Raw genomic sequence first — 10,540 nt, forward strand, 5'->3', positions numbered from 1 at the left:
GGCCCAGCACACGATACGTGACGGCGCCTGGATGCATCATTTGATGTGCTCTAAGGCCAAAAAAAAATTGATCCTTAGGGGAGCCCCAAAGGATAACCGTTGGGTTGGGTAGTTCCTCCTTAGAAATAGAACCAAACTCGAATGAGGAAACCAGAAGAAAAATTGAAAAGGAACAAACAACAAACATGAAAAGGTATGGTGAAACAGATAAATTGCTCACTGAAAACGTGCCCCCGTGCACGTTTGGGCAACTTGCATAAAATGGGATTAGCCTGGTTTAACGTCCACAGAATGATCCACCCACACCAAAGCAACGTCAAGTTACTTCGCAAGATCAAACCAACGAACATTTCTTCACGACCATGAATAAAAATGGACGGATACGGATTGAAAGCATCTGTCGATGTGCCTTACTGACAACTCAAGGTTTCTTCATGACCTAATTATCACACGCCGATCTGCGCCGCCGACATTGAGGACCAGATGCAGGACATGAACACTCATCGTACGATTCAAGGGACGGGTCTGTGCCTACATGCATACTATACATATATCTCTTGATTGCCACGCAAGCCATGGCTCGGCTGCACGGCCAGTCACTTTTGCACGCTACATGCTTCATTGAACCAATCAGGGTGGCCTTGCTGAATCCTCCAGCGACATACGTACGAATCGACCGCAGTGAACACTATGTAAACAAACGATCGTTTGAACACCACAGCAGCTCACAACCGTCAGCAACAGATCAATATAGACACACGAACAAACGCTTCCATTGATTTAGGCCACAAGTTCATCAAACTTCAAGAGCTAGCGGCCGATATGGCTCCAGCTCGATTTGTTGCAGGAATGCTGCTGGCGGCGATCGGCTGTGTGCTCTCTGTGGTCGCGGACAACCCGACCACGCCATCCCCGCAACCCTTCGTCTGGCAGAAGGCGCATGCAACGTTCTACGACGGCGCTGACGCCTCTGACACAATGGGTAATCAACTAATCATTCAACTCACGCATGTACATCCATCTACTGCGTGCATGCCCGGTTGATCTTGTTCTTCTGTGTATTAACACTTGCGATGGGTTCTATATATTGCATATTGCAGGTGGCGCGTGCGGGTATGGTAACCTCTTCTCTGAAGGGTACGGGACACGCACGGCGGCTCTGAGCACCGTGTTGTTCAATGACGGCGCCGCGTGTGGGCAGTGCTACAAGCTCGCATGCGACCGAAAGCGCGCGGATCCGTTGTTTTGCAAGCCTGGTGTGACGGTCACCGTCACGGCCACGAACTTCAGCCCGCCCAACGACGTCCTCCCCAATGACAACGGCGGCTGGTGCAACCCACCGCGGCCGCATTTCGACATGGCCCAGCCGGCCTGGGAGAAGATCGGTGTTTATAAAGGTGGCATCATCCCCGTCATGTACCAAAGGTATATATGCACTTCTTACAAGTTCAAAAGTTAGTTCAGAGTCATCGGAGCCACATAACTTATCTTTTTTCTATGTCACTGCCACACACATGCAGAGTTCCGTGCGTGAAGCAGGTTGGCGTGAGGTTCATAATCAATGGTCACGAGTATTTCAATCTTGTGCTTGTGAGCAATGTTGCTGCAGCTGGCTCGATCGAGTCCATGGATGTCAAGACCTCTGATTCCGACGAGTGGATACCTATGGCACGCAATTGGGGTGCTAACTGGCACTCGCTTGCGAACCTCACTGGCAAGATGCTCTCCTTCAGACTAACCAATAGTGATGGACACACACTTGTGTTCAATGATGTTGTGCCAAAGGGATGGAACTTTGGGCAATCATTTGCTAGCAAATTACAATTCTAGTGAGCAATATCTGCCGAGTCATGGATTTGTGGTAATTACGCTGCATAAAATGCAAGTTGTGTGATTGTGTGTTGCTTGTATCACTGATTTAATTTTACAATTCAATTTGTTCATACTCACTCTGTAATTCGTCTGGAGTATCTAAGACCATGTTCATTCCATCAATTGTGTATTCTTCAAATTCTCTTCTGTGATGCATTCTGTGAATAGATTATGTCATTCTAGTGCTATGCATGGTAACTCACGCTTATAAGAAAGACACACTATTCGAATAGAAACTAAAGTTTGTGTTGTTGAATGGTCGCAAGTTGGGCAAAACTGCACAACTGAAAATTCTAAGAAATGAGTTGTTGATTCTAGTGCCAACAATGTGTTCTAAGGGCGTCTGGTTATGAATAACATGACTATGAACACGATTAATACGGTAGACATCAGTACGGAATGGCTCATCCAAAAACTTGAGGGGCATAGATGCATGGGAAAGAAGGGAGAGGCCAACCTCCATGATATATTTTCAGCGGGTCCGTTCTGATCATGTGCATTAGGGCACAAAACATGATGGGAGATGCCTATATGCTCAAAAACAGATTTAATTTTTAATATTCACCTCCCCAATCTGTTTGTTCTGCGTTAATTTTCTTATCAAATAAATAGTTAACATGTTGCTGAAAGAGATGAAATTTTTGAAAACATCGGATTTATTTATAAGGAGATAGATTGAACCGAATCTGGTAAAATCATCAATAAAACAGACATGATATTCTTGTCTACGAATTGAAATAGGCACGGGTCCCATACATCCGAGAAAATAATCTCTGAAGGAGTTTCCTACTCACTACTCGGCCAACACACATAACAAACAAGGTGATGTTTTTAATTCGACACTAGAAGACTATGATCTCGAAGGATTTTCTAGACCACCGGCAGGGAGGCGTGACCTGGATACCTATGCCACCATGTGGCAGATGGTTTGATCATGACTAGTACTTGTTGTTCCTTGACTCTTGATCGACCAGCAAATGGAAAAAGACCCCGCCTACTCCTAGCACGTAGAATTATGTCTCAATTTTCTGATCCTTAACAGGAAAGAATTCAGCTAAATTCCAAGGTACGCATGATTATCTTTCATTTGTTGATAAGTGTAAAGAAACAATGTTAGACAAATGTCAACAACCCTTCACTGTACCCAAGGGCACCCCAACCGTTTAGGGTTTCTTGTGCCTCCCGTTAGCGCTGCCACTGATCTACCATGTCTCATGTTGTTTTAGGTCCATGGAAGCATCGTGCATCTCGGCCCTTACCAGCGGGAGCGGTTTGTTTTTACATGATTTTTTTAGTTTTTTTAGGGTTTGTGTCCTGCTTAGAGAGACATTGCGGCGGCTCTATGAAGATTGAAGAAGGTTCTCCCCGCCTAGTCCCCATCCCGGTGGTGCTTCTAGAATCATCGAAGGGTGTGTGCAGGTTTGTCTCTAGCGCATCTCATGGGATTTGGTCGGCTTTGTCTTCGGTGGATCTGGTCTTTGTTCCTATTTGTTCGTGTGTCTGCAAGTTGGACCCTTCCGATCTACGCATATGATAATCGTTGTTCTGGTGCGCTGGTCCCATGGGGCCTTAACACGACGACTTCCTGACTATCTACTAGAACAAGGTTTGTCCGGCTCCGATGAGGGAGGAGCAATGACAAGGTCGCATCCTTGGCTCACTTCAGTGCTTATAGTCATAACTAGGTGGCCTACGGACCTGGATGTATTTTTTTACTTCTGGTGTTCTTTGTACTACCTTGATAGTGGATGAATAGATCAGAAGTTTTCCTCACAATTCTTTTATAAGTGGAAAGAAGACTCTTGGAAGCATGAGGGACATGAAGTATGTTATCTCTATCTTTACTACTTGAAAAGAATATACCGTTCCATGTTTCACTTTCTAAGCACCGTGTTGTTCAATGACGGCGCTGCATGCGGGCAGTGTTACAAGATCGCATGCGACCGCGAATGCACAGACCCGTTGTTTTGCAAGCCCGGTGTGATGGTCACTGTCACAGCCACAATCTTCTACTAGCCAAATGATGCCCTCCCCAATGACAATGGTGGCTGGTGCAACCCACCACGACCACAAACTTCTGCCCTCCCCAATGACAATGGTGGCTGATGCAACCCGCGACGGCCACACTTCAACATGGCCCAGCCATCTTGGGAGAAGTCGGTGTTTATACAGGTGGCATCATCCCTGTCATGTACCAGAGGTATATATACGCCTCTTATAAGTTCAAAAATTAGATCGAGGTCACCGGAGGAGTATATAACTTTAACTTTTTCTATGCAACTGCCATACACATGCAGAGTTCCGTGCATTAAGCAGGGTGGAGTGAGGTTCAGATCAATGGTCGTGATTACTTCAGTCTTGTGCTTGCGAGCAACGTTGGTGCAGCAGGCTCGATCAAGTCCATGGATGTCAAGAGTGATGGGGAACGTTGCACGGAAATTAAAAAGTTTCCTACGAACCACTCAAGATCTATTATATGGAGATGCTAGCAATGAGAGGTGGAGTGTCTACATACCCTTGTAGACCGAAAGCATTAACGATCTAGAGATTGTGATTAGCGTAGTCATACTCGCGTCCCGATCCAAGCACTGCATGACCGACACCTTCAAGATATGCACACGTACAACTTTGTGACGTATCCTCCTTGATCAATCATGCAAGATAGAAGAGGTAGATAACATCTGAACCAGCACGACGGCGTGGTGGTGGTGCTGGTGGCAGCGGAAATCCGACAGGGCTTCGCCAACCGCGTACTGGAGAGGAGGTGGGAGAAGTTGGGAGAGACAGCGGCCAAGGGTGCAAGGGTGCTGCCCCCATGCGCCTCCCCACTATATATAGGGGTGAGGGAGGGGGGCAACCCTAGACTCTCCTCCAAGGAGGGGGGCGGCGGCCTAGGGGAGGAGTGCCTCCCAAGTCAGGTGGAGGCATCCTCCCCTCTTAGGGTTTCCCCCCTTAGCTGCATGGGCCCAAGGGGGGCTGGTGCGTTAGGCCAGGGCGCCTCCCCTCAACCCGTACTGGCCTCTGGGAGTGGTGGGACCCACTGGTGGTCCCCCGGAGCCATGCCGTGATCCCAGTATGATGCCGACATATCCCAGAAATTTCCCGGTACCCTAAAAATGACTTCCCATATATATACCTCCGAACCACTCCAGAGATCCTCGTGATGTCCCAGATCCAATCCGAGACTCCAAACTACCTTCGTACTTCACCATATGAAGATCTCAATATTACCCTAACATCACTGAATGTTAAGTGTGTGATCCAATGGGTTCGAGAACATGTAGACATGACCGAGGCTCCTCTCCGATCAATAATCAATAGCAAGACCTGGATACCATATTGAGTCCTACATATTCAACAAAAATCTTTATCGATTGAACCACGATGTCGAGGATTAAGTTAATCTCGTATATAATTCCCTTTATCCAGTGATATGTTACTTGTCCGAGATTTGATCGCCAGTATCTCCATACCTAATTGAATCTCGTTATCGGCAAGTCTCTTTACTCATTCCATAATACAAGATCCCCGTGACCAAACTCATTGGTCACCTGCTTCCAAGCTATTCACGATGTTGTATTAACTAAAGGGCCTAGAGATATTCTCCCTAACACAGAGCAACAAATCCGATCCGTGCAACCCACCAAACACTCTCTGAGATACCTGTAGAGCACCTTTATGATCATCCAGTTATGAAATGACGTTTGTTAACCCACAAGGCATTCTTCCAGTATTCAGGAGTAGCATGATCTCATGGTCTAAGGGCAGATACTTGACATGAAGAAATCTATAGCATATAAACTAAGTGACACGATCTAATGCTAAGCTTACGGTTGGGTCTGTCCATCAATTTATCCTGCTAATGATGTGATCCCATTATCAAATGATAACTCATATCGATGGTTAAGAAACCTTAACCATGTTTGATCAACAAGCTAGTCCAGTAGAGCCTCACTAGGGACACGGTGTTGTTTATGTATCTACACATGTATCTGAGTTTTCGGTCAATACAATTATATCATGGATAATAAATATTTATCATGAACAAGAAAATATGATAATAACATCTTTATCATTGTCTCTAGGGCATATTTCCAATAGTATCCCACTTCCACTAGAGTCAATAATCGAATTTACATAGTAATGAATCTAACACCCTTAGAGTTCTGGTGCTCATCATGTTTTGCTCGTGGAAGAGGTTTAGTCAATGGGTTTGCAACATTCAGATCTGTATGTAGTTTGCAAAGTTCTATGTTGATGGAATCATGGATGGAGTTGAAGTGGTGTTTGATGTGCGTAGTTTTCTTGTGAAACCTTGGTTCCTTGGCAATGACTATGGCACCAGTGTTGTCACAATTGATAGTCATTGGATCCAGTGCACTAGGTACCACTCGTTCCTATTCTGCTTTCGAAGCAAGTATGTATTCTGCTTCATATGTAGATGTTGCTACCACACTTTTCTTGGAGCTACTCCAACTCACAGCTCCACCATTCAAAATAAATATGTATTCAGTTTGAGACTTCGAATCATCTGGATCAGTGTTGAAGCTTGCATAAACGTAACCCTTTACTACGAGTTCTTCGTCACCTCCATAAACGAGAAACATTTCCTTACTCCTCTTTAGGTACTTAAGGATACTTTTGACCATGTCCAGGATCCACTCCTGGATCACTCTGGTACCTACCTGCCAGACATATGTCAAGGCACGCACCAGGTTTGGTACACAACATGGCATACATTATAGAGCCTATGGCTGAGGCATAGGGGACGAGTTTCATCATTTCTCTTTCTTCTGTCATGGTTGAGCTTTGAGTCTTACTCAACTTCATACCTTGCAACACAAGCAAGAACCCCCTTTTTTGACTGGTATATTTTGAACTTCTTCAAAATCTTGTCAAGGTATGTGCTCTCTGAAAATCCTATCAGGTGTCTTGATATATCTCTATAGATATTGATTCCCAATATGTAAGCAGCCTCACCCAGGTTTTTCATTGAATTTTTTTCTTTTTTAAATAACCCTATGCTTTCCAAAAATTCTAGATCATTCCCAAACAATAATACGTTGTCCACATATAGTATTAGAAATGTTACAGAGCTCTCACTCACTTTCTTGTAAATACAAGCTTCTTCATAAGTCTGCATAAAAGCAAAAGCTTTGATCACCTCATCAAGGTGAACATACCAACTCTGAGATGCTTGCACTAGTCCATAGATGGATCGCTAGAGCTTGTATATATTATTAGCATCCTTAGGATTGACAAAGCCTTCCAGTTATATCATATACAACTCTTCCTTAAGGAAACCATTAAGGAACACTGTTTTGACATCCATCTGCCAGATTTCATAATCAAAAAATGCAAACTTGCACACATTTCATAATCAAGTTTGCTTCTAATTTGCGGGAATTCAAACTTGCACACATGGCATCAATGGTAGGGCGCGTCTTCAGCCACGGAACGACCATTCATCATTTTGTTGTAGCTCATATCCATACACGTTAAAACTAAACTTACTGGATCAACAAACTAGCAACAAACAGACTTAAATCGGGCATAATTTACATTAAAGCGGTCATCAGAGAACCAAGATAACAAGTTTTCATGGGCTTGAGGGATGGAGGAAATCACCATTTCGTTGCGGTCGCTGGTGCTACTTTGGCCCTCCATGTAGGCGTTGGCAACTGGAGGGTCGTCAGCGTTGGAGCTGAATCTGTCAGTGAAGTCTGAGGCGTCGTCCGACGAGATCTGCCTGACCAGCCCCTAGAGAAAGCACTCCTGCTCCTGGGACATGCCGTTCTGCCTTCGCCTTGGCCGCTGCCTACGCCGCTGCCTCGCACTCTGACAGCTTGGTGGGAAGCCAGAGCGCTTTGGCATTCTTGCGCCGGAGCCGCCGCGCATTCGTCTCTGCCATCATCAGGGAGCGGCGGAGGACCTGACGCGAGGAGTGCGTCCTAGGGATTCACCAATGCCCCAGGTACACACAACTACAGAAATTCCAATCTTTCTCTACACATATCCTTGCTTGGTGTCCGTCAGGTATGAAAAACACTTCAAGCTTCAGATATAAATTTATCAGGGTCACAGCAATGCCACAGGTAGACTCAACAGCCATTGACATTTCAAAGCACACAACTACAAAACCTCAGATAAATACTTTGAATGCCTCCAGATTAGGATCAGCAAGTGTTGCACACAAGCACTTGGCAGCAAGGAAAAGCAAGGAGACCATACCTCGGTGGTCGTCGCCATCTGGGTCCTCATGTACGCCCTGCAGCTCATCGCTGCCGACCTCCACCAGTCAGCCACTTGGCACTCGGGGTTTCATCAGCCACCGTTATCCGCTCCAGGCTGCAACAAAGAAAGCGCACACACAACAACGACAGGGTTAACATCCATCACCAGCAAAGAAAGCGCCAAATCAAATTGAGACCCAAAAACATCAAGACAAGATCAAATCAAAGGGGTCACACACATTCAAGAAAACGGTATAAAATCCGCCATCTTTCTGCAAAACACCAGTCCCACCATAAACTGCAACCTTTCCCTCCAATTTAACAAGAGATCTGGCCGGTCATATAAGCAAGTTGTCTAGACTCTGGAAAGTTTGAAATTCTGATTTTTCTCTACACAAGAAACACTCGGTGCCCGTCAGGTATAAAAAACAATTCAACTTTTTTCAGATAAAATCCATTTAAATTTCTCAATCAAGGTGACAGCAAGTCAATCATGGGTACACTGGACAGCCATAGACCGACATTTCAAAGTACACACAATTACATATAGTATTGACACAAGGAATCAGCTCCAGCTTCTGCATGCCACACACACGCACACACTAGGACAAAATTATATCACCAGAGAATGCGCCAAATCGAAATGAAATTCAAACATCAAGACAAGACCAAATCTAAGGGCTCACAAAGTTGCAATCTTGCAACACATCATCCTGCAAACCATCAACAGTCTCACCATAAATTGCACTCTTTCTCTCCTACGTATTCAACAAGAGATGGATGTAGCTAGTCAGTCAGGTCTAAGGCATTGGTTGTCTAGACTGTGGACAGTGAAGAAATTCCAATCTTTCTTTCTCTGCACATATACTCGGCCGGTGTCTTTCAGCGCCAGATATAAAAACAATTCAAGTTTCAGACAAAATGTACGTATTCAAATGTGCCAATCAGGGTCACAACAATTAGGCAGCCTTATTCTCTTCACAAGAGCAATTGTTGCACACTAGCACCTACCTGGCACCAAGGGGAAGCAAGGAGAGCATACCTCGGTGGTCGTCGTGTACGCCCTGCAACTCCTCCACTAGTCTGCTACTTGGCACACGGAAATCAGCTTCCGTTTCAGCTCCAGCCTGCAACGAATGCACACACAACAACGACAGGGTTATATCGATCGCCAGCGAAAGCACCAAACCAAACTGAAACCCAAACATCAAGAAAATATCAAATCAAAGGGGTCACACAAATTCAACAAAAAGCCGTCTTCCTGCAAAACATCAGTCCCCCGCCCACCACAAACTGCAATCTTTCCATCCAATTTAACTATACATCTAGTCAGTCATATAAGCAAGTTGTCTAGACTGTGGAAGGTGTGAAGAAATTCCAATCTTTCTCTCTACACAATCAGCACTCGGTGTCTGTCAGGTATCAAAAATAGTTCAACTCTCACAGCAATGCCACGGGTAGACTCAACAGCCATTGACATTTCAGAGTAGACAACTACGTACGTAGTAGAAAACATGAGATAAAAACTTTGATTACGATTATGGTCTTCGCAGCAGCAACTGTTGCACACAAGCACCTACCTGCCTGGCACCAAGGGAGAGCATGGCCGTCACCGTCCGGGTCCGGGTCCGGGTCCGGGTGTACGCCCTGCAGCTCGTCAGCCACTTGGCACTCCTTGGGGTCAAGATCTATATCGGCGGCTCCCGGCTTGCCGCCGTCAATTGCCGCTTGAGCAGCAAGCTCCCGCCTGCGACGCGCCGAGAGATGGGGGTTGGTTGCGTGCGGTGAAGAGGACGGTCGCCGATATGGAACAGGGGAGGCCGGATCAGGCACGGCGTTCCCTCGACGAGCGTCGGCGACGGCTGCTCGTGCGGTGCGGGGGGGAGGAGGGGAGGGGTCGAACTCGAACGGGGAGAGGGCCGGCCGGTGCGGGAAGGGCGGTGGCGGCGGCGGCGGCGGAAATCGGGGGACGGAGTAGAGAAGGGTTGGGTTGGGGATAAAGGTCTGGGCTTTGGGCTTTCGGAAGGACCCACCCATATTTTTTTGATCACAGCATCGCCGCGTTGCATTCAACACGTGAACTCTCATTGGACCCTGCATGCATTGAAACAAGCGGACGAAACGGATAAGCGTCACCTACTAGGGATGCCCACCGGCGGGGGTCTGGAATTAATACGACACGTCAGCGATCCACGCCATCCTCGTTCTCTTCACCATATGCCATCCATGCCTTCTTTATCTAAGACCAAGACCATCTCTTCTATCTATATATACTAGAGGTAGTCGTTCATCCGCGTGCGGGATGCGCATGCGCGTGCTCTTCACATTCAAACGACACTCGTTCGTCCGCCTCCATGCATTAAATTCAAACAAAGATCGTCCGTCCGCCTCCATGCATTAAATTCAAACGAGTCCACCTCCATCCATTAAACATA

General features: G+C 46.2%; 1 protein-coding gene across 1 annotated transcript; it reads left to right on the plus strand.

Moving 5' to 3' along the window:
• The first annotated feature begins 822 nt into the window (after positions 1-822).
• LOC119280626 (expansin-A24-like) lies at positions 823-1,830 on the plus strand. Its single transcript, XM_037561419.1, has 3 exons — positions 823-982; positions 1,101-1,425; positions 1,521-1,830. The coding sequence occupies exons 1-3, from the start codon at positions 823-825 to the stop codon at positions 1,828-1,830; spliced, it is 795 nt and encodes a 264-aa protein (XP_037417316.1).
• Positions 1,831-10,540: the final 8,710 nt, after the last annotated feature.

This window comes from Triticum dicoccoides, chromosome 3B (assembly GCF_002162155.2).
Source record: "Triticum dicoccoides isolate Atlit2015 ecotype Zavitan chromosome 3B, WEW_v2.0, whole genome shotgun sequence".
NCBI lineage: Eukaryota > Viridiplantae > Streptophyta > Magnoliopsida > Poales > Poaceae > Triticum > Triticum dicoccoides.